Genomic DNA, 21,179 nt, shown 5'->3' with positions numbered 1-21,179 from the left:
ATAGCCCCGCATCTCTCTTATTTTTCACCTTTTTCTACTAGTGTGGCTTTTCGTGTAACAAACCAATGTTTACAGAAGAGATTCTCTTTTTTATGAGGCAGGACATGGCACATCCACATTGCTGCTTTAGGGGACAGTGCTGTAATCTCTCAGGCCAATAGATTGTTATTCCATCAGCAGAGGAGAGCAGAGCAGAGGCTGTCACAGGAATATTTGGGTCAGGGGACCTTTCCTTCTCCTGCCCAGTCTAATAGGAATTAATTGATTTGAGCTCTCTGGGAGGAGAAAAATGTGTTTATCCTCAGTTAGGCAGGCCTGAATAAATGATGGCAAATCACTGCAAGTTTTAAATGGTAAAAGAGACCGAAAGGGGGAGAAATGTGATGGGTAACTGTATTTGTTTGATCAACAGTACCCTCTGGTGGCCACAGAGGAAGTGAATCCGAAGTCCAGAGAACAGACCTTTATGGCTTCAGAGCCAGACTGACAGGTAGTGAGGAGAGTTGAACTTCATATCCCATGATGCAGTGTACTTTCATACTGTACTGCTCATCATTTGTTTGAAATGTGCTGTCTGTGAAAAGGGCTCCTGATCCTTTGGAAGTCAACACACAATTTGCATGGTTCAACTATAAAGTCAGCAATTAATTCTGATAAGAGGTGCATTGACATCAGTCTTCATGAGTTCTAGTGTGTGTGCATGTGCAAATATGTGTTGGAGGCAGACATGATGCCAAAATATGAAATATTATAGCCATGTCCAGGTTTGACCGCTGGCATTTTGTTCTAAGCAACTCAGTGGCCTTAGGGTGGACACTCTAACCACAAGGTTGGGAGTTCAATCCCCTGCTGAATCATACCAAAGGGTTTAAAAATGGAACCCGGTGCGTCTCTGCTTGGCACTCCACATCAAGGAGCTAGATTGAAGGTAAGGCCATGCGATAGACTAGAGTCCTGTCTAGCGGGTCCATCAAACTGCCTCATGCTACAGAAACTAAAGATCTGCTCTTCGGGCAAGGAGACTTACTAAATGTGTTCTGAATCATGTAAAACAGTCCGATTGCACCACCGACAGTCTTATCACTCCTTTTCAGGAACATCAAACTCCAGGTGCCAAGCAGGGCACAAACATGTTCCGGTATTATCTGTATATTGTTTGTGTTACTGTCTGGTAGCCGTGGGCTGTGGCTGGTGAGGTGATTTGCATTCATATCAGTGTTTATATCAGCCACAGTGTACAATAACTTTCTGTAGAGATGCTCACTCACTCCTCGTCCAGGGAACTCCGTGCATGACCAGAGATCCAGCACAAGAGGTAAAATATTTATTTTCTTCAATGTAATGACGTAGGCTAATGTATTTAATGATCCTATCAACAGGTTTTATTTTTAAAGTTTTTAGTAACATTTCTAAGTTTTTGACATTGAGAATGTCCTGAATTAAATATTGTTAGTGGGTTTCATTTACATTTGAACCCATTTCTATTTTGATTAACTATTTGAATGAATAGAAACTGAATGACATCTCATCTTTGTCAGATGGTACCAATGAAGGCGAGGACAGGGACAGGCTTGTATTCACTTGCTTGCCTTCTCATGATCAGTAAGGAACAATCCCATTTCCCTTTTAAAAAAATCCAGTTTGATATTACCTCGTGAATATTCTGGATTTATGTTAGTTACTGTTGAAGCCTTCACTTTTCCCACTTCTCTGTCTCCTGTGACCCAATCCTCTATATACACACACACACCTCTCTCTTTCCCTGTATTCCTGCTGTCATTCTTCCCTCCCTTTCCATCTCTCCGCCTAAACCTTCTCAATATATTTCTCCGTAGGTAGTGTCTGTTCTACCTGTGTTCCCTTGATGTGTCGAAAGTGCAATTTAACACACTCACCTGGAATATCTGCTGCGGGATTACCAGACAATGGTAACCATTACACTTTATTACTCCATCCTAGGGTTGCAAAGGGAGGGCATATTACTGGTAACTTTAAGTTTACCATTAAACTGACAGAATTGTACAAACTTTTATTGTTTTCTTCTTTTGGGGTACTTCAGATTATCACAGGTTTCTGTCATTATTTCTGGCCCTCTGTGTGGCCTTATTGTCCATGTGATATAAGATAATCAAATAAGATCATTTTAAAATAAGAAATAGAATGACAAAACTGTAAAACCTTATCCTAAATATAAACCATCAACTTAGTGAATACCATTGGTGTTTGATAAAGGGTTTCAGCATTAATATCCTTTTTTTAATGTATTTTTCTATGTCAATATGTCTTTGGAGTAAATGTGTATGTGCTAAATTGGTGGCAGTTGTGAAAAGTCAATAGGTCGAAGAGTTAATGAAAAAAGCATCTTATCAACAATGCATTATTTTAATTTAAATTAGGCTTTTGTCTTGAACCATATGCTCTATCCACTAGAAACTCATGGACAATATGGACACAGATATAAAAATCATATATATATATATAACATTTTTTAAACGTATTCAAGTATAAATTACATAAATTTGAATAGATTGCCATAGATTACATATTAATAACCTAAATTACTGAATGCTCCGGTACCTGTTAAATTACCGGTAGCTTGCAAACCTACTCCTTCCCTTCAGACTTTTACATTAGACCATTACAGTATTCTAGCTTGTTGTATTTCTGTGTTAACTTGATCTTTCTTGAAACTCAGACAAAATCTATATTCAAAGCTTTCTTCCTCTCCATCCAACTCCCTCAGCCATCTGTGACACCCTGTGCTCAGACACTACCCAATGCTTCAATGCTACTGGTCAGTATTCATTTCATATATGCCCTACTGTCAATGGATAGTTGAGTTATCAATTTTTATATGGCGGTTGTTTGAAATGTTAGTGGAATTGTGATTGTGTCATGGCATCAACTACACATATATACATACACACGTAGTGGCTTGCAAAAGTATTCACCACCCTTGGCATTTTTCCTATTTTGTTGCCTTACAACCTGGAATTAAAATAAAACAAGAAATAAAAGACAATACTTACCAAAGTCCCAAAGACAATACTTTGTAGAGCCACCTTTTGCAGCAATTACAGCTTCAAGTATCTTGGGGTATGTCTCTATAAGCATGGCACATCTAACCACTGGGATTTTTGCCCATTCTTCAAGGATTGCTCCAGCTCCTTCAAGTTGGATGGGCTCCCCTGCTGTACAGCAATCTTTAAGTCATACCACCGATTCTCAATTGGATTGATGTCTGTGCTTTGACTAGGCCATTCTATGACATTTAAATGTTTCCCCTTAAACCACTCGAGTGTTGCTTTAGCAGTATGCTTAGGGGCATTGTCCTGCTGGAATGTGAACCTCCGCCCCAGTCTCAAATCTCGAAGACTGAAACAGGTTTCCCTCAAGGATTTCCCTGTATTTAGCACCATCCATCATTTCTTCAATTCAGACCAGTTTCCCAGTCCCTGCCAATGAAAAACATACCCATAGCATGGTGCTGCCACCACCAGCTGGCTGGCTTACTAGCTAACGTTACGTCTATAATCTTATTATTCGTATCACAGAGCTATTTGCTTTGCTAGTTGGTGGTGGTTGCTTAGCTACCTGCAGATTCGTGCAGGGTAGTAACGTCATGAGTTGGGATTATGGTTCGTTGTTTAGCTAGCGAGATGTCTTAAAGACTCAACTATGCAAGTAACCATTTTGGGTGTGTTCGTAAATTCAATCTGGCCATCTTCTCCAATTTCAGAGAACTCTTGTCTGTGTGTGCCTTAGCGCAGAATAACTAATGAATTTATCAACGCTCAACACACGTTAAATATGGCCTGTGTCAGTAACTGTCAGCAAAAAAGCATAATTACATTGTTGCCAGCAGCACAGTCACCAACGCTCTGGATAACCAGCTCTGCTAGGACGAGTAAAATGGTCAGAGTGGGGTGTTATCTCATTTGTGTCTGGAAGTAGATAGCCGATGTTAGCTTGAGTGCCTGACTGCCGTTGTGAGGTCAGAACACTCGGATCAAGCCACTCATCTGCCAGAGAGGCCAGTGAAGTGTGCACTCTGTACGCTCTGAGAGCAAAACGCTCTGAATTTATGAATGGACAATCTGACTGCACAGTTGCAGTCACCAATGCTCTGGATAACATTGGTGACTGCAACTGTTCTCCCGCTTTTGTATCTGGAAGTAGCTAGCAAGTTAACCAGTTAGCTTGGGTGCTTGACTACTGCTGTTAGTACAAAACACTCGGATCATCCCTTAAAGAGATAGGTGGGGCTAAAGCGGGTGTGAACGATGCTGTACGGGTGTAGACAAAGAAGAACCCTCCACTAGGTACTAAAACATTCAAATGCCACTTTCTCAAGTGAGGTTACAAGTTTATCAACTTTGAAAGCAGAATAACTTTCCCACTGTTCGTCAAATGCAGCCTATGATCTACCATTTTGTAGCGCCGTGTCTCTGCTTTTTACAAGGCTTGTAATTTAAACAATTTTATTTGTATTTACAGATGGCATACACATTATTAAGGTGCATGAAAGTTCGTTCGAGAAGGCATTTCTGCCAAAACATGCATTTTGATTTTAAAGTTGTGAAGTGGTGACCAGCGACATAAGCCTAGTTTCCTGAATCGGGTCACAATTCAAGTATGGAGAGGGATGAGGTTCCCCAATAAGATTGAATTGGCTCGCTAGCAAAGGAGAAGTAATGTCAGCTTGTGATCGATCACTTTGATAGAACATAAGCACTAACCTAGTAGATAGATCAGCAGATGTTCCCAGGTCCTGTTTTGAAAGAGCAGTCTTGAACAACTATACTGTATGCACTGTCAATAGAAAAAGCAGAGCCACGTCTTCGCGATCGCAACAATCTCCTCAAACCAACTCTCAGCAATTTGACGCACAAGTCCGGATTTGCAGATGTAGAAATGCACATGCCCAAAGAACAGCTTTAAGGTTGAGGGAGAGTGTGTGAGAGAGACATCTACACGAGCTCAGCCATCTACACAAATGCAAGCACGTGCTGTCAGAATTATACAACATGACGTCACAATCAGAAAGATTGGGAACTATTTCACACTGAGAATATTTTTACCTGGCATCGACAACTACTATACCCTGTTGAAAGGTACTTAACTATTTTGTCTTATCCATTCACCCTCTGAATGGCACTCGCACCCAATCTGTCTCAAGGCTTAAAAATCCTTCTTTAACCTGTCTCCTCCCCTTCATCTACACCAGGGGTGGGCAACTCCTGTCCACGAGGGCTTGATTGGTGTCACATTTTTTCTCCGTCAGTAGCAAACACAGCTGATGAATTAAATTGCATTCTAAACTGAAGATCAGTTTGATTAGGTGATTATGGGAGTCAGGTGCGTTAGCTGAGGCTGGGGCAAAACTGTGACACCAATCAGGCCCTCGATGACTGGAATTGCCCACGCCTGATCGACACTGATTGAAGTGGATTTCAAATGTGACATCAATAAGGCATCATTGCTTTCACTTGGATTCACCTTGTCAGTCTGTCATGGAAATGTTTTGTACACGCAGTGTATACATGGCTCTCTCGGACATTGTCTCTGAGATAACATTGAGGAGGAGATGATGATATATTGTACACCAGAGGCAGGGACTCTAACATTCTCTTTTTCCTTATTTGCCTCTTTCAGTTCAACAGTACTGCTCAAAAGGTAATGTGTGTGTGTGTGTGTGTGTGTGTGTGTGTGTGTGTGTGTGTGTGTGTGTGTGTGTGTGTGTGTGTGTGTGTGTGTGTGTGTGTGTGTGTGTGTGTGTGTGTGTGTGTGTGTGTGTGTGTGTGTGTGTGTGTGTGTGTGTGTGTGTGTGTGTGTGTGTGTGTGTGACCCAAAAAATCACAACTCTTGACCCTAACTATGACACAACACTTTTTAACCATTTCTTAACCTCTCTTTAACCCAACAGATTTTAAAGTGTTACTGAACACCAGTTCTGGGTTCAAAGTGCAGGAGGGTGATAACCTCGACATTGAGTGTTCCCATAACCTGCCGGTGGAACCAAAAAGCCCGCTGGTGTTTGCCTGGCTGATGGATGGCGTCCACCTGAAGGGCAAGAACAGTAGCCTGCTCACCGTGAAGAAGGTTGGTATAGATACCTCTGGCAAGGAGAAATATGCCTGCACCATCCAGAGTCCCTGTGGCAACTTCACCTCAGAACCAAAGGAGATTGAAGTTGAAGGTAGACATATTCGCCAATCATATTTGAGACTTGAATATTTACAATGTTTACATTTATGATTTGATTTGGATCTGTCAAGATATTGCTTTGTCTTAATACTCTGCAAATGAGCCTATTGTGTGAAAAGTATTTTTATTTCCTACCAATTCCTGGGGACGTCTGTCCCTCTGTGCTGTCTCCATGTCTGTCCCTCTGTGCTGTCTCCATGTGTGTCCCTCTGTGCTGTCTCCATGTGTGTCCCTCTGTGCTGTCTCCATGTCTGTCCCTCTGTGCTGTCTCCATGTCTGTCCCTCTGTGCTGTCTCCATGTCTGTCCCTCTGTGCTGTCTCCATGTGTGTCCCTCTGTGCTGTCTCCATGTGTGTCCCTCTGTGCTGTCTCCATGTGTGTCCCTCTGTGCTGTCTCCATGTCTGTCCCTCTGTGCTGTCTCCATGTCTGTCTGTGCCTCTGTGCTGTCTCCATGTCTGTCCCTCTGTGCTGTCTCCATGTCTGTCCCTCTGTGCTGTCTCCATGTCTGTCCCTCTGTGCTGTCTCCATGTCTGTCCCTCTGTGCTGTCTCCATGTCTGTCCCTCTGTGCTGTCTCCATGTGTGTCCCTCTGTGCTGTCTCCATGTCTGTCCCTCTGTGCTGTCTCCATGTCTGTCCCTCTGTGCTGTCTCCATGTCTGTCCCTCTGTGCTGTCTCCATGTCTGTCCCTCTGTGCTGTCTCCATGTGTGTCCCTCTGTGCTGTCTCCATGTGTGTCCCTCTGTGCTGTCTCCATGTGTGTCCCTCTGTGCTGTCTCCATGTGTGTCCCTCTGTGCTGTCTCCATGTCTGTCCCTCTGTGCTGTCTCCATGTCTGTCCCTCTGTGCTGTCTCCATGTGTGTCCCTCTGTGCTGTCTCCATGTGTGTCCCTCTGTGCTGTCTCCATGTCTGTCCCTCTGTGCTGTCTCCATGTCTGTCCCTCTGTGCTGTCTCCATGTGTGTCCCTCTGTGCTGTCTCCATGTGTGTCCCTCTGTGCTGTCTCCATGTGTGTCCCTCTGTGCTGTCTCCATGTGTGTCCCTCTGTGCTGTCTCCATGTGTGTCAGGCTTGACGATGTTGGTCATAGTGATCTGTGGTGTGTCTGCTGTGGTGCTGATCCTGGCCATGGGTATAGGCATGAAGATCATGCTGAAGATGGAATTTGGTGAGTGATCCCAACAAGAGAAACCAAAAATAAAACAGTAACTGTGTAACTTTGCATGTGATGTAAACTCTCTCTCTCGCTCTCTTTCTCTATAGCGAAGACCAAGAACAGGAGGCAGCAGAATGCTCAGAACCTACGGAGAACTACAATAGAGTAGTGTTTCATTTTCTGCAAATTCCACCAAATGTCCTACATGAGAAAATGGCAAGAATTTGACATGATTACACTGTAAATGGATAAATATGTAGTTAACAATTTTATTGTTGTATTTGCAATTTAATCAACATAATTTTATCTCAAAGTCAGTGTTGTTAACATGGAAGAGCCACAGATATGTTGATCCTCTGGCAGTGCCGCACAGCAAGTTTGGAAATTTGTCCCAATAAATAATATGCCAAATTAATGATATTTATTCATAAACATTTATGTGTATGTTTGTATTTATACGCTGCTCAAAAAAATAAAGGGAACACTTAAACAACACAATGTAACTCCAAGTCAATCACACTTCTGTGAAATCAAACTGTCCACTTAGGAAGTAACACTGATTGACAAATTTCACATGCTGTTGTGCAAATGGACTAGACAACAGGTGGAAATTATAGGCAATTAGCAAGACACCCTTAATAAAGGAGTGGTTCTGCAGGTGGTGACCACAGATCACTTCTCAGTTCCTATGCTTCCTGGCTGATGTTTTGGTCACTTCTGAATGCTGGCAATGCTTTCACTCTCGTGGTAGCATGAGACGGAGTCTACAACCCACCCAAGTGGCTCAGGTAGTGCAGCTCATCCAGGATGGCACATCAATGCGAGCTGTGGCAAGGTTTGCTGTGTCTGTCAGCGTAGTGTCCAGAGCATGAAGGCGCTACCAGGAGAGGCCAGTACATCAGGAGACGTGTAGGAGGGCAACAACCCAGCAGCAGGACCACTACCTCCACCTTTGTACAAGGAGGAGCAGGAGGAGCACTGCCAGAGTCCTGCAAAATGACCTCCAGCAGGCCACAAATGTGCATGTGTCTGCTCAAACGGTCAGAAACAGACTCCATGAGGGTGGTATGAGGGCCCGAGGTCCACAGGTGGGGTTTGTGCTTACAGCCCAACATGTGCAGGATGTTTGGCATTTACCAGATAACACCAAGATTTGCAAATTCACCACTGGCGCCCTGTGCTCTTCACAGATGAAAGCAGGTTCACACTGAACACGTGCCAGACATGACAGCCTAGAGACGCCATGGAGAACGTTCTGCTGCCTGCAACATCCTCCAGCATGACCAGTTTGGCGGTGGGTCAGTCATGGTGTGGGGTGGCATTTCTTTGGGGGGCCACACAGCCCTCCATGTGCTCGCCAGAGGTAGCCTGACTGCCATTAGGTACCGAGAAGAGATCCTCAGACCCCTTGTGAGACCATATGCTGGTGCGGTTGGCCCTGGGTTCCTCCTAATGCAAGACAATGCTAGACCTCATATGGCTGGATTGTGTCAGCAGTTCCTGCAAGAGGAAGGCACTGATGCTATGGACTGGTTCCCCAGACCTGAACAATTGAGCACATCTGGGACATCATGTCTCGCTCTATCCATAATATAATAATAATAATAATATAATAATAATAATAATAATAATATATGCCATTTAGCAGATGCTTTTATCCAAAGCGACTTACAGTCATGTGTGCATACATTCTACGTATGGGTGGTCCCGGGGATCGAACCCACTACCCTGGCGTTACAAGCGCCATGCTCTACCAACTGAGCTACACAGGACCACCAACGCCACATTGCACCACAGACTGTCCAGGAGTTGGCAGATGCTTTAGTCCAGGTCTGGGAGGAGATCCCTCAGGAGACCATCCGCCACCTCATCAGGAGCATGCCCAGGCATTGTAGGGAGGTCATAAAGGCACGTGGAGGCCACACACACTACTGGGGCTCATTTTGACATGTTTTAAGGACATTACATCAAAGTTGGATCAGCCTGTAGTGTGGTTTTCCACTTTAATTCTGAGTGTGACTCCAAATCCAGACCTCCATGGGTAGATAAATTTGATTTCCATTGATAATTTTTGTGTGATTTTGTTGTCAGCACATTCAACTAAACTAAAGAAAAAAGTGTTAATAAGAATGTTTCATTCATTCAGATCTAGAATGTGTTATTTTAGTGTTCCCGTTATTTTTTTGAGCAGTGTATAATGGGGCCTAACATAAGTGTCCAGAGGCCACGTGTAGCCAACACATGATAATCCGCAGTTACATTTATAGAAGCCAGGCAAGTAGGTTACGTGATGTTTTCTATTGGGTACTTTATGTAGAGTAGCCTGAAAATAGTATGCTGCTAGCGTTGTGACGACTTGAATAATGAATGAAGCAGGAGTTGTCCGGTTCCTGCAGCTATCCCCACTTCACATTAGTGCAGCATAGAAATTATATATTACTGAGCCCGAGTAGCCGTAATTCTTTTCCTCTGCCATCTGGAAGGTGCTTGGTCGTGAAATCTATGGCTACTGACCAGATCAACATGCCTAAATTCTCAGCAATCTACACACAATACCCCATAATCACAATCGAAAACAGGTTTTAATGATTTTGATTTTTTAATTATTTTTTAAATGATTTTTTCAATGCCGATACCGATTATTGGAGGACCAAAAAAGCAGATACCGATTAATCGGCCAATTTAAAAAAAAAATATTTATTTATTTGTAATAATGACAATTACAACAATACTGAATGATCATTTTTATTTTAACTTAATATAATACATCAATCAAATTAATTTAGTCTCAAATAAATAATGAAACATGTTTGAATAATGCAAAAACAAAGTGATGGAGAAGATAGTAAAAGTGCAATATGTGCCATGTAAAAAAGCTAACGTTCCTTGCTCAGAACATGAGAACATATGAAAGCTCCTGGTTCCGTTTAACATGAATCTTCAATATTCCCAGGTAAGAAGTTTTAGGTTGTAGTTATTATAGGACTATTTCTCTCTTTATGATTTATATTTCATATACCTTTGACTATTGGATGTTCTTATAGGCACTTTAGTATTGCCAGTGTAACAGTCTAGCTTCCATCCCTCTCCTCGCACCTACCTGGGCTTGAACCAGAAACACATCGACAACAGCCACCCTCAAAGCAGCGTTACCCATCGCTCCACAAATGCTGCAGCCCTTGCAGAGCAAGGGGAACAACTACTCCAAGTCTCAGAGCGAGTGACGTTTGAAACTCTATTAGCGCGCACCCAGCTAACTAGCTAGCCATTTCACATCGGTTACACCAACTTCTTCTCAGGAGTTGATAGGCTTGAAGTCATAAACAGCTCAATGCTTGAAGCATTGCGAGGTGCTGCTGGAAAAACACAGTAAAGTGCTGTTTGAATGAATGCGTACGAGCCTGCTGCTGCCTACCACCGCTCAGACAGACTGCTCTATCAAATATCAAATCATAGACTTAATTATAACATAATAACACACAGAAATCCGAGCCTTTGGTCATTAATATGGTCGAATCCGGAAACTATCCCTTCGAAAAAAAAACTTTTCTTTCAGTGAAATACGGACCGTTCCGTATTTTATCTAACGGGTGGCATCCATAACTCTAAATATTCCTGTTACATTGCACAACCAATTAATGTTATGTCATAATTATGTCAAATTCTGGCAAATTAGTTTGCAAAGAGCCAGGCGGCCCAAACTGACTCTGCGTGCAATGAACGCAAGAGAAGTGACAAGAGAAATTCTGCTAACCTGGATTTCTTTTAGCTAAATATGCAGATTTAAAAATATATACTTCTGTGTATTGATTTTAAGAAAGGCATTGATGTTTATGGTTAGGTACCATAGTGGCTTCCTTTCCTCTTTGCCATAGCCACTGCCCAAGCCTGAAGCAGGTTTGTTTCGTACGCATACAGTCCACACTCAACGTTTCCAAACGTGGTGCAACAAAACATGGTGCAACAAAAATGTTTATTCTTCTTATATCTAACAAAAAAAATATTCTCCAATCAACTTAAAGCATAGATTACTTGATATGGAAAATACATAATATGACCTGTTTGTATGCCTGTCTGTATGTCTGTATGGTCAAAAAACTAGACCGCTCCCGTGTCTAGCAAGGACTCCTCCCCCCGAAGGCCCAACTTCCTGCCTTTATCCTAACACAATTACCACAGTACAATGAATGGGCAAGAGGGGGGGGGGGTGACAAAAACGAAGTTACACTAACAACAAATTAATATATCTCAACCAGGTAAATATAAATCATAATGGTACGTACCTGCTGCCAACACACTGACATTGACACTGACCCAACTCCAGCCACTTTAATAATGGGAATTGATGGGAAATTATGTAAATATATCACTAGCCACTTTAAACAATGCTACCTTATATAATGTTACTTACCCTACATTATTCATCTCATATGTATACGTATATACTGTACTCTATATTATTGACTGCATCCTTATGTAATACATGTATCACTAGCCACTTTAACTATGCCACTTTGTTTACTTTGTCTACATACTCAGCTCATATGTATATACTGTACTCGATACCATCTACTGTATGCTTCCCTGTAACCATCACTCATTCATATATCCTTATGTACATATTCTTTATCCCCTTACACTGTGTATAAGACAGTAGTTTTGGAATTGTTAGTTAGATTACTTGTTGGTTATTACTTCATTGTAGGAACTAGAAGCACAAGCATTTCACTACACTCGCATTAACATCTGCTAACCATGTGTATGTGACAAATAACATTTGATTTGATTTGATTTAATATTTCATCATATACACTAATATATTTACACAAATGTACATGGAGCTCTGTGTGTTCTGTCTTTTATACAAATATGTCCAAATCGGCTCTAACAGATACAGTCGTGCAATGATTGTGCTTTTTTCGCAAATGCGCTTTTGTTAAATTACCCCGTTTGGCGAAGTTGGCTGTCTTTGTTAGGAAGAAATAGTCTTCACACAGGTAGCAATGAGCCAGGCGGCCCAAACTGCTGCATATACCCTGACTCTGTTGACTCTGTTGCAAGAGCAACGACAGTGCTTTTTCGCGAATGCCACCACATCGATTATATGCAACGCAGGCACATGTTGCCCCATGTGTAGTTAACTAGTGATTATGATTGATTGATTGATTGTCTTTTATAAGATCAGTTTAATGCTAGCTAGCAACTTACCTTGGCTTCTTACTGCATTCGAGTAACAGGCAGGCTCCTCATGGAGTGCAATGTAATCAGGTGATTAGAGCGTTGGACTAGTTAACCGTAAGGTTGCAAGATTGAATCCCCGAGCTGACAAGGTAAAAATCTGTCGTTCTGCCCCTGAACAAGGCAGTTAACCCACCATTCCTAGGCATTCATTGAAGATAAGAATGTGTTCATAACTGACTTTCCTAGTTAAATAAAGGTGTAAGAAAAACTAATCGGGGTCCAAAAATACAGATTTTCTGATTGTTATGAAAACTTGAAATCGAACCTAATTAATCAGCCATTCCGATTAATCGGTCGACCTCTAATTCAAACCCTTTGCTATGAGAATTGAAATTGAGCTCAGGGGCATCCTGTTTCCATTGATCATCCTTGAGATGTTTCTACAACTTGATTGGAGACCACCTGTGGTAAATTCAATTGATTGGACATGATTTGGAAAGGAACAGAGCTGTTTATGTAAGGTTCCACAGTTGACAGTGCATGTCAGAGCAACAACCAAGCAAAGAGGTCAAGGGAATTGTCTGTTGAGCTCCGAGACAGGATTGTGTTGAAGGGTACCAAAACATTCCTGCAGCATTGAAGGTCCCCAATAACTCAGAGATGCCCCCCTGGTGAAACTGCGCAATCGGGGGAGAAGTGCCTTGGTCAGGGAGGTGACCAAGACCGGATGGTCACTGACTGAGCTCTAGGGTTCCTTTGTGGAGATTGGAGAACCTTCCAGAAGGACAACCATCTCTGCAGCGTTCTACCAATCAGGCCATTATGGTAGAGTGACCATGCGGAAGCTACCCCTCAATAAAATTCACATGACAGCCCCCTTGGAGTTTGCCAAATGGCACCTAAAGACTCTCAGACCATGAGAAACAAGATTCTCTGTTCTGATTAAACCAAGACTGATCTCTTTGGCCTGAATGCTAAGCCTCATGTCTGGAGGAAACCTGGCACCATTCTTACGGTGAAGCATGGTGGTGGCAGCATCATGCTGTGGGGATGTTATTCAGGGGCATGAACTGGGAGACAAGTCAGGATGGATCAAAGTTGAACAGAGCAAAGTAGAGAGAGATCCTTGATGAAAACCTGCTTCAGAGCTCTCAGGACCTTAGACTGGGGGCGAATGTTCACCTTTCAACAGGACAACGACCCTAAGCACACTGCCAAGACAATGAAGGAGTGGCTTCGGGACAAGTCTCTTAATGTCCATGAGTGGCCCAGCCAGAGCCCGGACTTGAAACTGATCGAACATCTCTGGAGAGATCTGAAAATAGTTGTGCAGCAATGCTCCCCATCCAACCTGACAGGGCTTGAGAGGATCTGCAGACTGCAGAGAATGGGAGAAACTCACCAAATGCAGGTGTCCCTTTGTGTGTGTGTGTGTGTGTGTGTGTGTGTGTGTGTGTGTGTGTGTGTGTGTGTGTGTGTGTGTGTGTGTGTGTGTGTGTGTGTGTGTGTGTGTGTGTGTGTGTGTGTGTGTGTGTGTGTGTGTGTGTGTGTGTGTGTGTGTGTGTGTGTGTGTGTGCCAATGTTTGTGTTGCTTCACAGTCCCTGCTGTTCCATAAGGTGTTTTTTTAATCTGTTTTTTTTTTAATCAAATTTTACTGCTTGTGTCAGTTACTTGATGTGGAATAGAGTTCCATGTAGTCATGGCTCTATGTAGTACTGTGTGCCTCCCATAGTCTGTTCTGGACTTGGGGACTGTGAAGAGACCTCTTGTGGCATGTCTTGTGGCGTATGCATTGGTGTCTGAGCTGTGTGCCAGTAGTTTAGACAGACATGTCAATACCTCTCATAAACAGAAGTAGTGATGAAGTCAACCTCTCTTCCACTTTCAGCCAGGAGAGATTGACATGCATATTATTGATATTAGCTCACTGTGTACATTCAAGGGCCAGTCGTGCTGCCCTGTTCTGAGCCAATTGCAATTTTTCTAAGTCCTTTTTTTGTGGCACCTGATCACACAACTGAACAGTAGTCAAAGTGCAACAAAACTAGGGCCTGTAGGACTTGCCTTGTTGATAGTGTTAAGGCAGAGCACTTCTTTATTTTAGACAGACTTCTCCCCTTCTTAGCTACTGCATCAATATGTTTTGACCATGACAGTTTACAATCTTGGGTTACTCCAAGCGGTTAAGTAATCTCAGCTTGCTCAATTTTTACATTATTTATCACAATATTTAGTTGAAGTTTAGGGTTTAATGAGTGTTTGTTCCAAATACAATGCTTTTAGTTTTAGAAATATTAAGGGATATGTTATTCCTTGCCACCCACTCTGAAACTAACTGCAGCTCTTTGTTGAGTGTTGCAGTCATTTCAGTCACTTTAGTAGCTGACAGGTATAGTGTTACATAGACACTCTGACTTTACTCATAGTCAGTGGTATGTCATTAGTAAAACATTTAAAAAGCAAGGGGCCCAAAGAGCTACCCTGGGGAATTCCTAATTCTATCTGTATTATATTTGAGAGGCTTTTATTAAAGAACAACCTCTGTGTTCTGTTGGACAAGTCACTCTTTATCCACGTAATAGCAGGGGGTGTAAAGCCATAACACAAGTGAATACAAAAATAAGAAACGTGGAAAATCCCAAACAGTCATATCTGGTGCAAACACAGAGACAGGAACAAACACACAGTGAAACCCAGGCTACCTAAGTATGATTCTCAATCAGAGACAACTAATGACACCTGCCTCTGATTGAGAACCATACTAGGCCGATACATAGAAATAGCCAAATCATAGAAAAACAAACATAGACTGCCCACCCCAACTCACGCCCTGACCATACTAAATAATGAAAAAACAAAGGAAATAAAGGTCAGAACGTGACACAGTGTTTGTTGCTGGCATGTCATCCCTTAGTTTGCTTATCTTGCCAATGAAAATTAATTCAAGCAGTTTGCAATATCAGTGGGCTTTGTGATGAATGAGCCATCTGATTCAATGAATGAAGTAGCCAAGTTGGCATTCTGTCCCAAAACTTCATTTAAGGTGCCCCAAAGCGTTTTACTGTCATGTTTTGTCATATATTGTCTTGTCCTTGTGCTTTCCCTTCAGTTCGTTTCCCCCTGCTGGTCTTGTGGTCCTTCTGTAGCTCAGTTGGTAGAGCATGGCGCTTGTAACGCCAGGGTAGTGGGTTCGATCCCCGGGACCACCCATACGTAGAATGTATGCACACATGACTGTAAGTCGCTTTGGATAAAAGCGTCTGCTAAATGGCATATATTATTATTATATATTATTATTAGGTTCGTTCCCTCTTTCTATCCCTCTCTCTCCCCCTCCCTCTCTCTCTTCTCTCTATCGTTCCGTTCCTGCTCCCAGCTGTTCCTCATTCTCCTAACTCACTCATTTACTCTTTTCACACCTGTCCCCTATTTTGGCCTCTGATTAGAGCCCCTATTTCTCCCCTTGTTTTCCGCTTCTGTCCTTGTCGGATCCTTGTATGATGTTCGCTGTTCTGTGTCCTGGTCTCGCCCTGTCGTGTTTTGTCTTCTTCAGATGCTGCGTGTGAGCAGGTGTTTTAGTCTGCTACGGTCGGTGCCTTCCCTAAGCAACCTGCAGTCTATGGTCGAGTCTCCAGTCAGTCCTCGCTACTACGAGTGGATTTAAGTTTTTCCTGTTTTGTTTTCTCCTTGTTATATCCAGGATTATTACTTTTGTCTTATACTGGAATAAAGACTCTGTTTTCGTTAAGTCGCTTTTGGGTCCTCATTCACCAGCATAACATTTTACTATCATTCTTTATATAATTTATATTTTGTTCATAGTGTAGTTTATTTTTATTTTGTTTATTCACATCCTTTCTTAATATGCAGTGCGTTAACCAATCAGTTGGGCTGCCAGACTTAATTGCCATACCTTTTGCCTCATCCATCTCAACCATACAATTTTTAAATTCCTCATCAATCCAAGGAGATTTAACAGTTTTTACAGTAATTTCCTTAATGGGTGCGTGCTTATTAGTTACTGGAATAAGGAGTTTCATAAATGTGTCAAGTGCAGTGTCTGGTTGCTCCTCATTACACACCATAGACCAGTAAATATTCTTTATAACATATGAATCACTACAAAACTTATTGTATGACCTTTTATACACTATATTAGGCCCATCCTTTGGAACTTTGGTTTTCCTAGATATGGCTATTTTATTGTGATCACTACATCCTATAGATTTGGACACTGCTTTAAAGCAAATTTCTGCAGCTTTAGTAAAGATGTGATCAATACATGTTGATGATTTAATTCCTGTGCTGTTTGTAACTACCCTGGTAGGCTGACTGTCAACCTGTTGCGGGCACTGGTTACAGTTTGAAGTTTTTTCCTGAGTGCGCAGCTTGATGATAACCAGTCAATATTTAAATCACCCAGAAATTATACTTCTCTGTTGATATCACATACATTATCAAGCATTTCACACATATTATCCAGATTCTGACTGTTAGCACTTGGTGGTCTATAACAGCTTCCCACAAGAATGGGATTTAGGTGAACCTGTAGCCATATTACTTCAACAGTATTTAACATTAGATCATCTCTAAGCTTTACAGGAATGTGGAACGCAACACCACCTCTGTTGGCATTTCTGTCTTTTCGGTAGATGTTATAACCATGTATTGCTACCACTGTATCATCAAAGGTATCATCTAAGTGAGTTTCAGAGATAGTCAGAATATGAATGTCATCTGTTACAAGCAAGTTGTTGACTTCATGGACCTTGTTTATTAGGCTACATATGTTAATATGGGCTATTTTTAGCACTTTTCTGGGTTGCTTGATTGTTTTTAATGCTTTTACTAGGAAGCTTATCTGAGGTAGACTTACTCATGTTATTTACATTGGAGCTGATCGTGCAGGGTGAGCTGCATAAAGTGGTCTTCCTGCTATTGCACACTGCCTCAGTGCTAACAATGTAACTCTGGTTTATAGGCATGATTACTGCTTAAAATAGCTGTAGGATAAACAGAGGTATTCAGTGCAATTAGGGGGACATAAATGAAATGACTTACGTTGTGTTTGCCAATGCCCCTAAGATCATGTACATTTAATGCAGCATTATGACAACTCATTGTCACAATGGTAGGGATTAACTGAGCTAGTCTTGGATAATTTACCAGTCATTGTTTCAACGCAGCCTTGAAATGCGTGGACAGAGCCCAGGAGCCAAGATATGGATGGACTCCGTCATTCCTGTAGAGTATCTTTCCAGAAGGTGTCAAAGTTATCAATAAATGTGACTCCAGCAGAGCTACAGTATTCTTTTAGCCAGACATGTAATAACAGCAGTCTGCTGAATCTTTCACACCCGCAGCCCAACTATGGTATTGGACCTGAAATTATTGGCCATTTTTTTTGTCTTTTAATGCTAAAATAAATTATTTAAAATACATTTTAAAATGTTCCTAGCTAGCCCTCCTGATGTCGTTTGACCCCACATGGACTACGATAGTGTCAGCTCCCGGCATCTATGATAGAACAGTCAGAAGCAGCCTTGTTATGTCCTGTAATCGTGCTCCTGGGTAGCACAGGGTTTTTGCCTTGGGAACCGAGATATTTCTCACCACAGTGCTGGCTATGATGATAGCTGGTGATGTTGAATGGGCCGGTCTCTCAGGCAGCCTCACAGCCTGGTTACTGGGAGCTCAGAGGATCTGAACCTGAGGTAGAGGACACCGGAGAGGGAGACAGAACTAAGGATAAAGGTGCAGGCGCAGGTGCAGGTACCTCTGGATCCAATCTTGATTGGGAAGCCACCAAGGACGAAGTCGCCGGAACATCTGGATACAGGGCGGCAAAGCTGTTTCTGGTCTGTGTCAGTTCCAGGCTCAACATCTCCATTGGAGACCCCCGTTGCCAGAGGACGCCTTCTTCAACTTCCTCTATGGCTGGTTGGTCCGGTCAAGAACAGCTCCATTCTCCAGGGAAGGGGCCAGTCGGCTTTGGAGAGCCGACACCGAGGCGAAACTTCCACCAGACCAGAGCAGCATCCGTCTGCTAGGGTGGAAGAAAAAGAAAAGTAGGTGGGTTTGGGTTCCCCAGTAGCTTATTGAGGTTTGCTACTTGCTTGCTAAGAGTAGCTACTTCACTCCTGTAGTCATCTGCAAACAAGCAGATGCTACATTGAAAGTCAGCGTGGTCCACATTGTCCTGGAACAAAGCAAAGCAAATACAGCACCTGTAATGCTGGAAAAGTTCAATAGCGGCATCCATTTCAGACCACCGAGCCAGCCAGGCTAGCTGGGCTTTCACGTCTCTCCCCCTATGCGGAATCTGGCAGGATCCCGGGACAGATAGCAGTTCTCACAGCAATTAAGCCCAACAGAGCTTGCTGGATTCAAAATAAAATAAAAGTATATAAAACACTGTCAGTCTTTAGTTCAGGTTTCAGTGTTCGACAGCGTTCAACAACAACAATCATACGTTGCACTAGTGATTGCTAGTAATGTGTGTGTTTGAGATGGTAACTCATTACTGCATTACTATTACTGTATTACTGAGATGGTAGTTCATTACTGTATTACTGAGATGGTAGCTCATTACTGTATTACTGAGATGGTAGCTCATTACTGTATTACTGAGATGGTAGTTCATTACTGTATTACTGAGATGGTAGTTCATTACTGTATTACTGAGATGGTAGCTCATTACTGAGATGGTAACTCATTACTGCATTACTATTACTGTATTACTGAGATGGTAGTTCATTAATGTATTACTGAGATGGTAGTTCATTACTGTATTACTGAGATGGTAGCTCATTACTGAGATGGTAACTCATTACTGCATTACTATTACTGTATTACTGAGATGGTAGTTCATTACTGTATTACTGAGATGGTAGCTCATTACTGTATTACTGAGATGGTAGCTCATTACTGTATTACTGAGATGGTAGCTCATTACTGTATTACTGAGATGGTAGCTCATTACTGTATTACTGAGATGGTAGCTTATTACTGAGATGGTAGCTCATTACTGTATTACTGAGATGGTAGCTCATGACTGTATTACTGAGATGGCAGCTTATTACTGAGATGGTAGCTCATTACTGTATTACTGAGATGGAAGCTTATTACTGAGATGGTAGCTCATTACTGTATTACTGAGATGGTAGCTCATTACTGTATTACTGAGATGGTAGCTCATTACTGTATTACTGAGATGGTAGCTTATTACTGAGATGGTAGCTCATTACTGTATTACTGAGATGGTAGCTCATTACTGTATTACTGAGATGGCAGCTTATTACTGAGATGGTAGCTCATTACTGTATTACTGAGATGAAAGCTCATTACTGTATTACTGAGATGGTAGCTTATTACTGAGATGGTAGCTCATTACTGTATTACTGAGATGGTAGCTCATTACTGTATTACTGAGATGGTAGCTCATTACTGTATTACTGAGATGGTAGCTTATTACTGAGATGGTAGCTCATTACTGTATTACTGAGATGGTAGCTCATTACTGTATTACTGAGATGGTAGCTCATTACTGTATTACTGAGATGGTAGCTCATTACTGTATTACTGAGATGGTAGCTTATTACTGAGATGGTAGCTCATTACTGTATTACTGAGATGGTAGCTCATTACTGTATTACTGAGATGGTAGCTTATTACTGAGATGGTAGCTCATTACTGTATTGCTGAGATGGTAGCTTATTACTGAGATGGTCGCTCATTACTGTATTACTGAGATGGTAGCTTATTACTGAGATGGTAGCTTATTACTGAGATGGTAGCTCATTACTGTATTACTGAGATGGTAGCTCATTACTGTATTACTGAGATGGTAGCTTATTACTGAGATGGTAGCTCATTACTGTATTACTGAGATGGTAGCTCATTACTGTATTACTGAGATGGTAGATTATTACTGAGATGGTAGCTCATTACTGTATTACTGAGATGGTAGCTTATTACTGAGATGGTAGCTCATTGCTGTATTACTGAGATGCTAGCTTATTACTGAGATGGTAGCTCATTACTGTATTACTGAGATGGTAGCTCATTACTGTATTACTGAGATGGTAGCTTATTACTGAGATGGTAGCTCATTACTGTATTACTGAGATGGTAGCTTATTACTGAGATGGTCGCTCATTACTGTATTACTGAGATGGTAGCTTATTACTGAGATGGTAGCTCATTGCTGTATTACTGAGATGCTAGCTTATTACTGAGATGGTAGCTCATTGCTGTATTACTGAGATGCTAGCTTATTACTGAGATGGTAGCTCATTGCTGTATTACTGAGATGCTAGCTTATTACTGAGATGGTAGCTCATTACTGTATTACTGAGATGGTAGCTCATTACTGTATTACTGAGATGGTAGCTCATTGCTGTATTACTGAGATGGTAGCTTATTACTGAGATGGTAGCTCATTACTGTATTACTGAGATGGTAGCTCATTAATGTATTACTGAGATGGTAACTTGTGTCTGTATTACTGAGATTGTAACTTGTGACTGTATTACTAAGATGGTAGCTCATTACTGTAAGGAGAACAGCCATTCCCAACAGTCCCATTATATTAATTGTGGGCCTTGAGGATGATTATTGCATGTAGTAAATATGTAATGGC

The 21,179-nt window shown here is 41.9% G+C and overlaps 1 protein-coding gene across 2 annotated transcripts; it reads left to right on the top strand.

Moving 5' to 3' along the window:
• The first annotated feature begins 58 nt into the window (after positions 1-58).
• LOC124011417 lies at positions 59-7,841 on the top strand. Of its 2 annotated transcripts, XM_046324776.1 has the most exons (10): positions 60-217; positions 413-490; positions 1,255-1,315; positions 1,539-1,602; positions 1,836-1,928; positions 2,744-2,794; positions 5,656-5,676; positions 5,927-6,199; positions 7,270-7,368; positions 7,464-7,841. In XM_046324776.1, the coding sequence occupies exons 3-10, from the start codon at positions 1,292-1,294 to the stop codon at positions 7,523-7,525; spliced, it is 687 nt and encodes a 228-aa protein (XP_046180732.1). In that variant the 5' UTR covers positions 60-217; positions 413-490; positions 1,255-1,291; the 3' UTR covers positions 7,526-7,841. The 2 variants fall into 2 exon arrangements, with proteins under 2 accessions (XP_046180731.1, XP_046180732.1); XM_046324775.1 differs by having other exon boundaries at positions 59-928; positions 1,095-1,315.
• Positions 7,842-21,179: the final 13,338 nt, after the last annotated feature.

Source organism: Oncorhynchus gorbuscha, linkage group LG23, assembly GCF_021184085.1.
Source record: "Oncorhynchus gorbuscha isolate QuinsamMale2020 ecotype Even-year linkage group LG23, OgorEven_v1.0, whole genome shotgun sequence".
In the NCBI taxonomy this organism is placed as follows: Eukaryota; Metazoa; Chordata; class Actinopteri; order Salmoniformes; family Salmonidae; genus Oncorhynchus; species Oncorhynchus gorbuscha.
Note: the sequence above shows the minus strand (reverse complement) of the source record. Positions and strands in the feature narration are given on the sequence as shown.

What these genes read in the sequence shown, in the direction of transcription:
- LOC124011417 (XM_046324775.1), top strand. Translation starts at nt 1,292, where the DNA reads ATGACCAGAGATCCAGCACAAGAG. An exon ending in TGCGGGATTACCAGACAATG is followed by an intron (nt 1,929 to 2,743) that starts GTAACCATTACA and finishes CAACTCCCTCAG; the next exon opens with CCATCTGTGACACCCTGTGC. An exon ending in CCAATGCTTCAATGCTACTG is followed by an intron (nt 2,795 to 5,655) that starts GTCAGTATTCAT and finishes TGCCTCTTTCAG; the next exon opens with TTCAACAGTACTGCTCAAAA.